Here is a 16,334-nt window from a genome sequence, read left to right as displayed (position 1 = left end):
TTTCCTAACTATGCAGAAATTCGGAAGTGCGTTATTTTCGTGATGCGAGCCTTATGCGGTTGCCTCATTTTGCGCAAACTCGAAATTCGGCATGCCTAATCCGGAACTAATAAAAAACGAACTGAAATTTCTAGTCGGGAAGTTTACATTTAACTTTGAATAACTTTTGAATTAGTAAATTTATCGAAAAACCATAAAGGACCTTTGTTGTAGAGTGTTCAATTTCCTACAAAGATATTTATCTCTGATATCTGTATGTTAACTTGCTTATAGTCTAATCACCAAGTGTCTTTTTGACGAAAACCTGTTTAACCTCATCGAAAATTATGATTTTGGACTTATTCGATTCGAAGTGGCATCTAGAAAAAATGTTTAAGTGGGAAATCGGGGATCGCAAAAATTGTAAAAGTTATAAACAATTTAGTAAAATAAAAGGGGTTTGGTTTTTTGCAAATAATTCGAAAACTAGTTGAGGTATCAAAAATTTAAAAAAAGATCCTTAAAGAGGAGGAAAGTTCCTAAAAAAAAATGTACCGTCCCCCCCCCCCCCCCCCCCAATTGTACCGACAATATTTATAATTTTAATTTAACGGTGAAAATGGGACTAAAAACGGCTAACGGCGCGAGCACGCGTGTCGACCGAATCAATAGCATATTGAATAAAAATTATTTTAACCAACAAAATATAAATATTAAGAAATATAAAAAATTTAGTACTTTCAAAACATATGAATGAATATTAGTACTAAATTTTTTATATTTCTTAATATTTATATTTTGTTGGTTAAAATAATTTTTATTCAATATGCTATTGATTCGGTCGACACGCGTGCTCGCGCCGTTAGCCGTTTTTAGTCCCATTTTCACCGTTAAATTAAAATTATAAATATTGTCGGTACAATTGGGGGGGGGGGGACGGTACATTTTTTTTTAGGAACTTTCCTCCTCTTTAAGGATCTTTTTTTAAATTTTTGATACCTCAACTAGTTTTCGAATTATTTGCAAAAAACCAAACCCCTTTTATTTTACTAAATTGTTTATAACTTTTACAATTTTTGCGATCCCCGATTTCCCACTTAAACATTTTTTCTAGATGCCACTTCGAATCGAATAAGTCCAAAATCATAATTTTCGATGAGGTTAAACAGGTTTTCGTCAAAAAGACACTTGGTGATTAGACTATAAGCAAGTTAACATACAGATATCAGAGATAAATATCTTTGTAGGAAATTGAACACTCTACAACAAAGGTCCTTTATGGTTTTTCGATAAATTTACTAATTCAAAAGTTATTCAAAGTTAAATGTAAACTTCCCGACTAGAAATTTCAGTTCGTTTTTTATTAGTTCCGGATTAGGCATGCCGAATTTCGAGTTTGCGCAAAATGAGGCAACCGCATAAGGCTCGCATCACGAAAATAACGCACTTCCGAATTTCTGCATAGTTAGGAAAGCCGAATTCGGCGCAAATTCAAAATCCGAAGTCACCCCAAAAAACCGTAATCTATCTGTGAAAAATGATTTTACATAGAAATTGGCAATATATGGTCATGTATGACTGTAATAATCTAATTTTGTTCTACTAAATTTTTTTTTTTTTTTTCATTCAAAATTTTTTTGCGGAGCAGCTTATCATCAGATGTTCTAATTGAACGTTGCTTTAATTTCTGATCGAATTAGAAATTTTTAATTCAAGGAAAAACGCGAAAGTTACTAACGACCGCTGTGGTGGGATTCGAACCCGGGACCGCACGAAAGACCGACGCTTTGACTACTAGGCTACTCTACCGATTGTGACTCCTAAGTTTAGTTATGGTATTAAAATATTATTCGGTACTAGTCAGGAATTCCAAAGATATACCTAACTTAGGCAATGACGAAGATTTTCCTAATAGTAGCCGAATTTGGCATACCTAACTCTAGCAAACCTTCAGTCATCCCAATTCGATTTTAGTCAGGAATTCCAAAGATTCACTGAACTTTTACGCTCTGCCAAAAACTCCTAATGACAAACAATTTTGGAAAAGTTTTGGTATATCGAGTTTCGGTTCTCCTTATAAGGACGGGACAAATTTTGAATTATGCTTGTTGTTTTTCGAAAAGCCTCAGTCGTCCCGAATTGGTGTTTTGGCATGCCACACTGGAATTCTAGTCGGATAGCTTTCCTACTGACTACCTAATTTGCCATACCGAACTTGGGCAAACCTTCGGTAATCACCATAAGACAGCAGTATCAGTTTCCGAAGATACGCCGAGGTTCACTTAGCCATTCTCTTTCCTACTGAATACCGAATTTCGCATACCAAACTTCCGCAAGCCTTTGGTCATCACTGTTAAGTATCAGTCAGGAATTCCAAAAGTATTCCTAACTAACGCCATGCCACACCTTTTCCGAATAACAATCAAGTTTGGCATGTTTTTGGCATTCCGAGCTTTGGTTTCCCTCATGCAAATACTATAAGGTCTGAATTTAGCCTGCCGTATTTTTGTTTTAATTATGAGGCCGGAACAAGGTCCAAATCAGGCTTGCCGTATTTCGGAAAGCCTCATTCGGTCCGAATTGGTCTTTCGGCAAGCCTAATTGGAATTTCTAGTCGGGTTATAGTTAATTATTCATTTTCTTACTCTGACCGCAAAATTATCATTATTTCTGTAAAAGTAAATTATTTTTTGCGAAAAATATTCAATTTTAACTGTGTTATTGGAAAAATTACTGTCAAAAATTCAGATAACTGAAAAATAATGTGAGTGACGTGTTCAGTTAAGTTCAAAATTTTCCAATTTAACGAAAAAAATATGACAGATTAAATACATTTTTTAACATACTAATCGACACTTGATTGTATTAAACATTCTTTGGTGGAATTAGGAAATTATTATTTAAAAATTGTTAAACACCTACAAGTACACTGTAAAATTCGCCGGGGTAAGTCCAAGCGGTGTGGGTATCAAAATCGGCGGTATTAATTTTCAACACCAAAAGCGGTGTGAAAATAACGCCACCACCGATGTAAATATTCTGTACCGGTTTTAAAAAAAAATTCCCCTGTGATAAAATAACGCCGTCGTCGGTGTAAATATTTTAGACCAGTATAAAAATAACGCTGCCGGTGATGTAGATATTCTTTACCGGTGTTAAAATATTTTAATTTGTGAATATTTTTACTTACTCGATCACTATATTGAGTAAAAAATGATATTTTTCATTGATTTTCATAAAGAACTGATGTTTTTTGTGATTTATAATTTTTAAAGTTAATACTCCAGGCGGACACAGTTTTCCCCGCTCTTACACCGGTATTTTAACACCGCTGAATTACGCCTTCTAAACCGGTTTAATTTCATTTTAACACTGGGCGGAGTGAAAACGAGTCCATTTTTAACACCACTCTTATTACAGTGTACTCATTGATACAGCAGAAAGCGCTGTCAAATTGACTGAAGAATATATTAATACTTTAACTAAAAACGAAGATCAAAAACAATATGTTATTCAAATTGTACAGTAATTTTTTCAATAACACAGCTAAAATTGAATATTTTTCGCAATAAACAATTTACTTTTACAGAAATAATGATAATTTTGCGGTGAAAGTAAAAAAAAAAATTAACTATAAGTTTACCTTTAACTTTAAATAACTTTAAAATTAATAAATTTATCAAAAAACCATAAGAGACCTTTTTTGTAGAGTGTTCAATTTCCTATAGAAATATGTATCTTTTATATCTGTATATCAACTTGCTTAGGAGAAAAAAAATTAAATGTAAAACGCGCCAAAACCCCATGTTAATCGAATGGAAAATGTATTGTCTTTGTAGTCCACTTAATTTACTCTTAACCGTTGTTGGGAGAAAGTAATAAATATATTTTTTTTTATTGATAATATGTCAAAAAATCCGTAGATCACGAAAATACTAATAAAAAAGCTCAATTCGGCCGCGTATTTTAAATAAATAATAAAATAACAATAGTGATGCCGAGACACCGTGTATTTTTATTAAAAAACTTTAATCTATTAATGTAAAGCCCTATGATGACTGGTATTATATCAAAGGGCGAAAAATTCTGAATGAGAAAAGTCAAAAACCAATCTCCCTGGGTTTATTACGTTCGCGAAAAAAATTAATTAAAAAAACAAAATAATTAGTTGCCTACATTTAGTCACGCTGTCGGTAACAGAGCTGCAGAAACTGAGCTAGAGGGCGGTGCAAGCCCGGGCTCAATGGTTGTTATGGACTGCAATTTAAAATGTTCTCACCATTCTGTATAATGGAAAATATTTATTTTTTTGATTTATTAATTTAATTTTTTCCAAAAAATTAAATTAATAAATAATAAAAAAAATAATTCCACGCGAGTATTATTATTAACATGTTAATAAATAAAGAAAAGAACAAGAAAAATACTTTATACTTACAGTTTTAAATTACAGTCCATGACAACCACTGAACCCGGGCTTGCACGTGCCCTCTAGTTCAGTTTCTGCAGCTCTGTTACCGACAGCGTGACTAAATGTAAACAACTAATTATTTTGTTTTTTTAATTAATTTTTTTCGCGAACATAATAAACCCAGGGAGATTGATTTCTGACTTTTCTTATTCAGAATTTATCGCCCTTTAATTTAATACCAGTCATCATAGAGCTTTACATTAATAGATTAAAGTTTTTTAATAAAAATATACGGTGTCTCGGCATCCCCATTGTTATTTTATTATTTATTTAAAATACGCGACCGAATTGAGCTTTTTTATTTGTATTTTCGTGATCTACGGATTTTCTGACATATTATCGATAAAAAAAAATTCATTTTTTCATTTCCTCCAACAACGGTTAAGAGTAAATTAAGTAGACTATTGGGGCACGGTTTAATATGAATATTAAGGGCTTATATGGGTCTGATAATTTTTCTTAAGACATAAATGAAAATTGAGGGGACGTTTCTAAAAAAAAAAATCAATTTGGTAAATAACAGACACCCTAATGGGCATGTATGAACTATGTGCAAAAATTTTGTTTAAATTTGTTGCGTAAACTAATGAATTCTGAATTTTATGCGATTTTTTGCCAATTATAATTAAGGCCACCATTTCAAGCTCTGTTACTCGAGTATTATTGATCGTACCCACTTGGCTCTCATAAGCTTTTTTGTAGCAAGTCTTATGTCCTACAAAAACTTCATATTGCTTCTTTTCAAAAAAAAATTTTTTAACACCAAAAAATCAAGTTGAAACCGGAAAAAAATTTTCCCATGTTATATAAATGGGCAAACGAATTGCTGTAATTTATCGTAAAAATATAAATTGTTAAATGCTGCTCGATATCTTCGAGATTTTAGGAAAGAGGTACCAGCTGAGCTATTTTTTAGTAACATTTGACAATTACTAATAATTTTAATAACTTTAAAAAAATTTAGGGTGCACATAATATCTAAAAGTTTCGAATGATTTTCAAATATGAATAGCTTGATTAGATGCGAAATAAATAACTCGTAAGTTCGAACTATTAATTTACTTCTAATGCGTAGTTATGTATCATCATATTTGATAGCGTACTGTCTGTTTTTGTACTATCTTATATATCATATATGCCTATATATGGTCATATATAGACATACAGATTTTTGATATAAAAAATTTGAGCTGACTGCTACAATTACTTATAAACAGGAGGATGTAGTTAAAAAAAAAAACAATAAGAAATTTTTTTGATATCACTAACAGCATATCGATAATTATATTTTGCTTTTTCGAAAGTGAATATATTATTTCAATTTTACGTAGCACAACTCCTTCGTTGTAACTGTCCGTTGCATAGCCTCGTCGTCAAAGCGTCGGTCTCTCGTACGCCAAAATAATAACAAAAAAACTTATATTTTTTTTTTTTTAATTTAGTTATAATTTCTATACATAGTCATATCGTCATACATGGCCGTATCAAGCTATGTATAGTCATAAGAATAGACGTTAAAAATTAAATTTTTTCAGGCGTCCAATAAAAAGCTTCTTATTAGTGAAAAAATATGTAGAGAATTTGGTTTTTTCTTTTAAAGTAAAAATAACGCGTGCCTTAGGATGATCAAAGTTCGTTTTTTGATACAATCGCGGTTTTTTGAAAAATTTCTTATAAAATATGCAGAGTAAAGAAAAAAATCATAGGAACAGTTTTTGCAGGAAATGAAATTCTTGACAAAAAAGCTCACGTTAATTTTTTTTATCAAATGTGTATTTATGAAGATATTTTCAAAAAAAATTTTTTTCAGATCTTATGAATTAAGCGTTTTAAAGACTACAAATGTTGTTGAAATAACATGTTTCTAAATATACTGATACCATAACAAGCATTGATGATGAATATGTTACGAGTTATGAAGTTGTCTATATTTAAGAAAAAACATTATTTTTAGCATTCGTACTCCTTAAAGTACTCAATTAATAAGATCTAAAAAAGTTTTTTTTTATATATCTTCATAAATACACATTCTATAAAAAAAAATGAATTTCACCTTTTTTGTCAGGAATTTAATTTTCTACAAAATTATTCCCACAATTTTTTCCTTCAATCTACATATTTCATGAGATATTTGAAAAAAAAAACGCGATTGTATCGAGAAGTGAACTTTGACCGTCCTGAGGCACATGTTCTTTTTACGTAAAACGAAAAAACCACATTCCCCAGGTATTTTTTCACTAAAAAGACGTTTTTTATGAGGCGCTTGAGAAAATTTAATTTCTAACGACCACCCCAATGATCATACATGGACATACCTGGCCAATTCACATACATGGCCATATATGGTCATATATGGCCATACACGGCCATGTATGATCATATTTGGGCATATATGGCCATGTCTGGCCAATTTTCATGCATGGTCATATATGGAGCATTCATATATGTCCATGTATGATTAATTTTTCAAGGGAGTTTTAAAATATGATGTTTTTAGGAACTCAAAAGTGGACTTCTGTCAGAAGTTTTTTTAAAGACTTCTTGCAGTAGCCTTTCTGACTTGAATGCTACCTGGGTAGCGAAGTTTCGGCACAAAATAGTTATTGAGTTTTTGGTAGGGAAAGCGTTTCGAACAAGTTTTATCAAATAGAGGGGAAGAGTCTTATAACGCGTACTCTTAAAACGAGGTGCAACTGTATAAAAAAGAAGGAATTAGAAAATCATCGAATGGACAACCAATCTATCTTCTTGTTAGCTGTTGGTATTGTAGTTTTCAAGTCATGTCAGCAAAAAACTGACGTTTTTCTCATAGTAATAGGGTGAAACCAATTGTAATTTTTCACGACTTGATATAATCTTCCACCTTTCATGAGTGTTGTCATCAGTTTAAATCAAACAAGCTTTGCCTCCCAAAAAAATATTTTTTCATGGAATCTCATGCTTAAAATGGCCTGATAAAATTTTATGAAAATGTATGAAATTTTACAAAATTTCATAGTGTCTACACTCAGTGTTTATTTTGTCAAAAAAATATTAAATCACGAAAAAAAAATTGTAACTAGATCTTACATATTGATTGAATGGATGAAGGCATAACTGAGACAGACCAATTATATTTTTTATTGATGAAAAAATCCCGGTGACTGCTGAGCTCGAACCTACGTCTTCTCGATTCGAAGTCTTTGCTGCTATCCACTGTGCTGACCCACGTACGTGATCGCGTATGAATAAATAGTATATTTATCGAGATATGGAGTTTTAAACTTTCATCTTAAATTTTGTATAATTTTCTAAGATTTTATGAAAAATATACATTTTTTTGAAATTTTATAAAATTCCATAAAAATTTAAAAAATGTTACATATTTATTACCAAGATCCGAAAGAGTTATTGGTATAAATTTTATAATATTTTCTAAATTTCATGAAATTATTTAAAATTTTATGAAATTTTATGCAATTATGTAGTTTTTTTAAATTTATAAAAATTTATTAGAAACCATGAGCTAATTTTCATAAAATTTTATATAATTTCATTAAATTTCATATATTTCAACGTTTTAAAGCTCTAGGTAGCTATTCTGATTATTTTTAAAATAATAAACCCGTACGAGCGTATGTTTGAGTGTCTGAACTTCCTATAACTTTTTCATGAATCAACCAATTTAGAAATTTCCGCATCATTCGAGAGCTTGTTAAGCGTCAACTGTTCTCTAAATTTCTTCCAGATATTTTATGTTTTGACTTTTGATCTAATCCCCTTCGATTTTTCATTTTAACTACCTATATTTATTTTTGTCTGAATCTAGGCATTTCTTTTAAAATAATCGTATACACAAATTCAAGAGCTGTGTGTTTTTTAATTATTTTCGGATCCCGCAGTCCATGTCAAGAAATAACTTTTTTTGAACTCGAAGGGTTCAAAAAAATACGAATGTACTGAAAAGTATTTTCAAGCTCGAAAAGCTTGAAATAGTTTTGACAATAATGTTTCCGGGCTCAAGGAGTTTAAAAACAGCATGAAATTTTGGGACTGGCTTACAGGGTTGACCGTTTTCTAGATTTTTTTCTTCTGATCACATGAAATAATAGAAGTTCATATACAAGACTATTTATTAATTGAAGTAAAGAAATTAAATTTGAAGTTTATCTACAAAACGACTACAACTAGTATAGTGACTTGTAGAAGTCTTATTTTAATGTTTAATTACAAACCTTTATTGGAGTATAAAAGATTCATAATTCATTAAATCTTATTTACAATTCCATCATGATTTTAAGGAAAAAAAAGCATTTAACATGAAATTATAATTTCTTTTAACGTAATAAATCCCACGACATTTTAAAACATGAATTTTTTCGTAAGGACATGTTGAAAACTTTCAGTAGAGTTAGCGAGTACAAACGTGGTCATAGTTAACTAGGTATATTACCCTCTCGTCGGTCAAGGCTCCAATACCAATGGTTGGTTAAAGCTTGACATACATATTCTTGTTAAAGTAGAACCAAGGTTAGGTAAGGAGCCGATAAACTAAGATTATTCTGATTATTACACTTTTTTCTTATCTCAGTATTAAAGGCGCAAGACAAAATGGGTGTTTGTTTATTATTCTATATTTATTTTCTACTTGTTTCCACAATAGTTGATGGATGAAAAGTGTCAAACAAAAATTACAGGTTTATGTACTGAAATTATTATAATCTTATCAAAGGATCTATCATCTCGCTTTTAGCTGTCATTTATGAAACTGTAATCTTCTAATAACATTTCATTTATGCCTACTCAAAATCATTTTTCAAGAAATTAAAATTTATAGATTGAATCACTAAGTGTAATTATTTTGTATGAATATGTTAATAAAATAACGTATCATATATTATTATATATCAATAAAAGTAATTTCCAGTAATAATTGTAAATTATAGTTGAATGTATGATTATAATAAATCTATTGTTTTTTTTTTTTTTGAGATGATACACAAAGATTTTAATCCAATAGATATCTTCGCTTACATGTATTTGAAGAAGAGTGTATTATAATATGCATTGAATTTAAAAAAAAAAAACAATATAGTACAGGGCCAAAAAATGTTATGAAAATATCGATTCGTTGGTTAACACACCCACAACAACATCGTTTGACCCTGAAATGAGTTATGAAGCAGACACAGACAAAATATCGTAGCATACAAAAAGCATGGTGACTTTAATTTACGATATAACAGTAAAATAGGTCACATTTATACCAATAACAGGAATAGGGATTAATGGATTTTTTAGCACATTGATTAAAATAATACGAATTCCAACAATAACCTTATAGTGAAGATGTAATCAGCACATTAAATCGATGGCAAATGTGCATAACGTACTATATATATCAATGAATTTTTTGAATCATTGTGTTATTCTTTCATATAATTATTGAAAACAAGTAACACATTCTTTTTTATCTAAATATAAGTTGGGGTAATGAAATATTTTACCATCAAAATAATTTGTACATTAGAGTTTATTATCATTATTATTTTTTTAAGTAAATACTCATTTTTGCTCTTAATGCGATTAAACTATCAAAGCTTTGAATAAAATGTGCACGCCGAATGACTCGTAAAAGCGTGAACCCTCACCACCATTCTTAACATCCTCCTTTGCTTCCTCTGATGCCGGTTGAACACTGTCTTTACTAGTGTTGCATCCCATCTTTAATTAATTTATAAACCACTGCTTTTATGTTATGACAATTTTCAATAAATTAAACTTTGTAACAAATCTATACTTTTTTTTTTTATCTAATTTTTAGCTACTTAATTAATTTAGTTATTATTTTCGAATTCAATTAGAAAAACTATTAAAGAAAGCACATTACAAACATTGAAATATATAATTTTGAAAGTAATCAATGACAATTATTAGTTCATTACAAAATTGGTCGTGCTTAAAATCACCATTTACAAAACATGTAACAAAAATAATTATATGTAAATATATTGGATGGTTTAAGATGTTGATCAATACAAAATATTATTATGGAATATATTTATGACTATTTAATGCAGGGAAAAGCAAAAGATTATAATGAGAGGATTTATCACTAAAATTTGCTATACAACGAGCTGAGGGTTACTATTTGCAACTAATACTATTCTACTAGAATCAACATGAATATCCCGTCGATGTCGCGGGCGTACTGACTGTACGATTGCTGTCGACCCTGCCCTTGTGTCACGACAACATGAGTCAATATATACCATTCTACATATACACACCAACTTACTTAGAAGAACTGTAACTACTTTGTTTGGGTCTACTCATAGTAAATTCATAAAATCAGACTACACTGTTCAAAATTTATGTAAAATTACAATATTTTTACAAAGCAATGGTATGGTAAAATATAAATCACTGTATGTCAATATAAAATTGCACGATGCGTTTGGAAAACTACTAAAATAAGTTGTAATTTCACCATTTCTGTGTAGGAATCATACATGAGTTGTAATTTTACAAAACAATGCGTAGATTTTGAATAAAAAGCGATGTAAGTTTACCAAGAATGATTGTAATTCGATTCGCTATAATTTTTAGTGAAATTATCAATACATGTTGTAATTAACATTACAGCAGAATCATTTACATTTTACAAATCTTCATTTTTTTACACATTCCATTGTAGAATTACAAAATGTATTGTAATTTTTCAATAAATTTGTATTTATTACTCATGAATTGTAATTTTACAAAACAGTACGTTCATTTAAATAAAAAGCGTTCAAAATTTACAACAGGTATTTGTAATTCAATTTGCTATCATTCTTAGTGAAATTAAAGAGAAATATTGTAATTACTATTACAATGTAGAGATCGAAATTTTGCAAAACTTAAATTTTTTTTATAAATTCTATTGTAGGATTACGAAGTATATTATAATTTAATCATTGATTTTTATTTATTATACAGGAGTTATGTTTTTACAAAAAACAGCATGTTGATTTTAAAATAAACGCGTACTAAGTTTACAAACGGTATTTAGGATTCGATTTGTCATCATTTTTTGTAAAATCACAAAAAAATATTGTGATACCCGATGAAACAATTATTGTCTACAATTATATAAAATTGTATATAATTATACACTGATAAAAATCGTGTTTTCTTCCGAAATCCACTGCGTATTTGGCCTATCCGCACTTGAGTCAACTGAATTTCAATTGATTTAAAAACATGGAAATTGAAGCAAGTTCATAGGGAGATTTGAATGGAAGACTTTACAGTTTTAGGCTTACTATAGAAATATTTCTGTCAAAAACGATGTATTTGATGAAATGAAATGTGAGATTACAGTAAAAAATAAGATATGGAGCTGAAGTCGTCTATGTCTGTGTTAAAAACGACTATGAATTTGAAAAAATACTGTTTTGAGTTGATGGAAATTATTGATTTCTTTCAATCAATTTTGCAAATGTTGATGAAAAGTTTTATGCAATCATCTTAACTTACTTTTTATTTTCCTCAATATATTATAGTGGTGTGTTAATCATATGATTTACTCAATAATAATACAAATTACTTTGAAATAATTGGATACTTTCTGGGTACACGGAACTAGTACCGCTGATTAAGCTTTCCCTGTTTAGAAAATCTCATAGAATCCAATAGATCCTCATACATTCCTATAGAAATTTTATAAGAATGAATGAGTTCTATGAGAAGTGCTATAGTTAAGTATAGGGCCTTACACATACAGCTATAAGAATTTATCGGATTTTTAAAGCAGGGTTATTTAATTTTTATATGACTACTTACTTACTACCTGCAATGTACTTTTGTGATTGGAGGATCATTGATTGTGTGTATCCAGATTAAATGAATATAATAAAAAAAAAAAATTTACAGTAATTTATTAACTTTAGAATATTCGAGAGCATGAATGGAATACAATAATCACTGTTTCTTTTATCTAAAACATTCCTCGTGAAAAACGTTTATATGAAAAATAATATAAAATATAAAAACTATATATTTTCAGTATAAAAAAAATATAGTAAAAATACATAAAAATTATATAAATATATATATAAAATATGTGTAAAAAATGCATTTCTAATAGTTAAATTTTGGCCGATTTTCGTATATATTTTACATATTTTAAATGTAACTCAAATATACTAAAAAAAGGATGGGAAGAGCAAAACGGGGTACTGAAGGAAATACTAAGCTATTGAGAATTCAAATACAGTTTATTTATTTTTTTAACTTCCCGCTAAGAAAATCGACGATTTTCAAAAATTTCGGGAAGTTATTGTTTTCACCCCGATTTTCGAAAATCGAGTTTTCATCAGATGTCGACGTTTTAAGGTCCTAGGAAGCTATTCTGACTATTTTCAGAATGATGTCCGAGTGTGTGTATGTATGTGTGTGTGTGTGTGTGTGTGTGTGTGTGTGTGTGTGTGTGTGTGTGTGTGTGTGTGTGTGTGTGTATGTAAACTCTTTGTAACTTTTGAACTAATAAATCGATTTAGATGGTTGAGGTGGCAATCGAAAGAGCTTGTTGGCCTTCAACTTTCCTGAAAATTTCAGATTATTTGATCGAATAGACTCGAAAATATTGGCGAATTACGAAAAAAAAAAAATTTTTTTTTTAGTTTTTTACTGATTTCTCAAAAACGACTTATACGATCGACTTCAAAATCTAATCATCTCTAGGACTCAATAAAACGCGTCGATTGCCACCTCAAACATCAAAATCGGATAATTCGTTCGAGAGTTATTGCGGGAGAAATAAATGGTGAAAAACGGTTTTTTCTAAATATTTTTGAAACGACTGACGCGATCGATTTCAAATTTTTATCAGCTGTAGAATTTAATAAAACGCGCCGATTGCCACGTCAACTATTAAAATCGATTGATTAGTTCAAAAGATATCGGCGTCGAAAAGTTAAAAAAATAACATTTTATGTTATTTGTTCCGGATAAATCAGAATATAACGTACTAAAATGTGCCTGATATCATACCAACTCATCTTTTTTATGGTTTTTTTTTATCATATAATGTCATCGAACTTGGTTTTTAGTTTAAATCATATTATCAACAAAAAAATCGATAAAACGTAGTTTTTAATATTTTTATCGGATATTTCATATTTTATTGTTTCTTACATGAGTCAACATTTATTTAAATCTTGATTTCGATCCCCGACATTGATTTCTGCCTCAATACACTTATTTTACTGAACAAAATCAGGAACTAAATTTTAAAAACCGCTTCATTGATGATTTTCGATTCTTAAATTTTCAAACTTCAGCATAACAGGTAACTTGTTAGAGCTTGAAAAGATCATAAAAAAACAATTGCATGTGATAGCATTTTCGAGCTCGAAGAGCTCGAAAATATATCTGCACTAATATTTTCGAGCTCTTTGAGGTCGAAAACAGCGGGAAGTTTTGGGGCTGGGCCGCAGGGTCAACCGAAAGACCGATTTTTTTTTTTCGATAATATCCAAAGTAAATATTCGAAATAATTTTCAGAGACCATTAAAAAAAAAATTCATTTTTGCGGGCAAAATAGGGTACCTTCAAAAAAAGTAAAAAGAAAAAAAATTTTCTGAATATTACATAAATTCGATTACATTAAATTTTATTGTAAGTAATTTTCATAAAGAAAAATTACATTTCACATAATTATTAGGTGCAAGGCAAAATAAAAAATTTTTCAATGGTTTTTATCATAAAACAAAACTCATTAACATTTTTTGACTGACACTTTCGATTTTTGAAAAAGTTTAACAAAAAATATTCAAAACAATGGTCAATTACATTTACAAAAATGATTTTGGAAGGTTTAAAAAACATTTAAAAAAAAGAATATTTTTTTATGAGATTTGGGGGGTACCCCATTTTGCCTTCCTTTTTCTTACATCTTATAATATATAAAAAAATACATGCATGAAAATATAAAGAAAAGATATTTCAAATACATAAAAAATAAATAATTTTATTATATTTTTTTTCTTATGTTGTTGGTTAAATTAAAAATATATTTTTCATATTTTCATAATTATATTTTTTTTTTTTATATTTGAATTATATTATTAATATAATTTTTACATATTTTCAAACATGTATTTCTTATACACCTTAAAATCTATTTTAAAAATATTTAAATAACATTTAAAATATATACAAATATCGGCCAAAAGTTAGATATTAAAAATTTACTTTTGATACATATTTTCTATATATTTATGTACTTTTTATGTATTTTTAATGTATTTTTTTTTTATAAATGTTTATCATAAGACACCGAACTCGAATAAGCAGCGGTAGGAGTGGTTCAGTGGTCGCCACTCGATCGCACGCAACCTTTTGTGCTGTTCCTGGTTAGATATATATTTCAGAGTTGTTATGTTCCATACTTGAAAACAATTCTGGCACGGCTACTTTTCTGTCGTCCGACCTAGTGACAAGTGCCTCTTTTGTTGGCAATATAGTATATTCTATATTACATTGTGACACCAAATGGCTATTTTTGTTTCCTTGGATAACTTTTTTTTTATAATCCAGAAATATAAAGTACGTTTCAGGCAATAGAAAAAGTAATTTTTGTTTTCAATAAACGCTCTTGAATAATCTGAAAAATAATAAATTTCGGTAAATTAAAAAAAAATTTTTTTTCAGTATTCATATACTCTAGATACACTCTGGTTCCATTCTGTTCTACAAAGTATTATTTTGATGCAAGATCGATCATTAATGACTCGACAACTTGAATAAATTACAGTAACGTTATATGAATTTTGTACAATTTACGGTGTTTTAGAAGAAAGATATAAAGTAATCGAGTTGAAAAAAAATTATATTCTTACGACTAAATGTAAGTTTACTCAAATTAAAAAAACATAGATAGAATATCATTATTTTTTACATTAACTTTGATTATTGTAGAAACAAAAGCAAAAGTAGGCGGGATAAAGTCTCTAGTATGTTGACTCAATTACATATATTTTTTAATTGAGTGCGTAAAAGTCGTCGCAAATGCATATGATATGTTCACAAGTACGCTATGTATTTGAGTAGATAATTCTCTCCAAATACGAGTGGCTTTTCAGCCAAAGTCGTAGCGTGTTTCACCGTATTTAAAGTCGTGGCGTATTTGGCTCAACTCAAACCAAGTTGACTCAAAGGTTTCTTTTTATCAGTGTATATAATCGTATACAAATATATACAAATGTATATATTTGTATACAATTGTATATAATCATATACAAATTATATACAAAATATATACAATTATATACGATTGTATATGATTGTATACAATTAGATATAAATATGTACGATTGTATACAATTGGATCAGGCCATTTTTTCTATCCAATTTTATACAATTGTATAAAATCTTTTTTCATCAGGTATACACAGGACACAAAAATTGAAAGATATACAATAATTTCTAAATTTTTGAGTGATTTTCAACATGCTGTAACTTGGTAAAAAATTGCCGCAGAGTAAAAATGAAAAAAAGCAAATTGTAGCTTTAAGTTTCTAATTTTCAGATCTAGACTTAAAATTTCTTTATCATGCACGGTTCCGGAGTAATCCTTAGAAAATCAACGAAAAAAAATTTTCCAAATTTTTGCCCATTTTCTAACAAGTCCATGGGCTTCAATACTTTTTTTTTAATAATTTGATCTCATGACTCTTTTAGAAAATTTTATGCCTTTTAATTTGCCTTCCTAAAAAAGTCTCTACGATGATTGATCACCGAGTTATCATTGATCAAAGCAGAAAAGTCTCTTTTGGCTTCAATAATCAATAACTCCCGACATATCGGTCGTACAGAGAATGGAAGTAGGGTTTTGAAAACTGCAATACATTCTCCATAA

At 29.3% G+C, this 16,334-nt stretch overlaps 1 protein-coding gene across 2 annotated transcripts in view; it reads right to left on the bottom strand.

Annotated features, from left to right (window-relative positions):
• The window catches only part of LOC103569418 (uncharacterized), a 156,252-nt gene extending 146,026 nt beyond the window's left edge, over positions 1-10,226 (bottom strand). The window contains exon 1 of one of the 2 annotated variants that reach the window (XR_008403342.1): positions 10,081-10,226. Coding sequence is in view for 1 of the 2 variants with exons in the window: in XM_053737086.1 (XP_053593061.1) it covers positions 10,081-10,153 (73 nt within the window). In the remaining variant the exon portion in view is untranslated. The remainder of the gene's footprint in view (positions 1-10,080) is intronic. The other variant, XM_053737086.1, reaches the window with a different exon arrangement.
• Positions 10,227-16,334: the final 6,108 nt, after the last annotated feature.

Source organism: Microplitis demolitor, chromosome 2 (genome assembly GCF_026212275.2).
Source record: "Microplitis demolitor isolate Queensland-Clemson2020A chromosome 2, iyMicDemo2.1a, whole genome shotgun sequence".
Taxonomy (NCBI): Eukaryota; Metazoa; Arthropoda; class Insecta; order Hymenoptera; family Braconidae; genus Microplitis; species Microplitis demolitor.
Note: the sequence above shows the minus strand (reverse complement) of the source record. Positions and strands in the feature narration are given on the sequence as shown.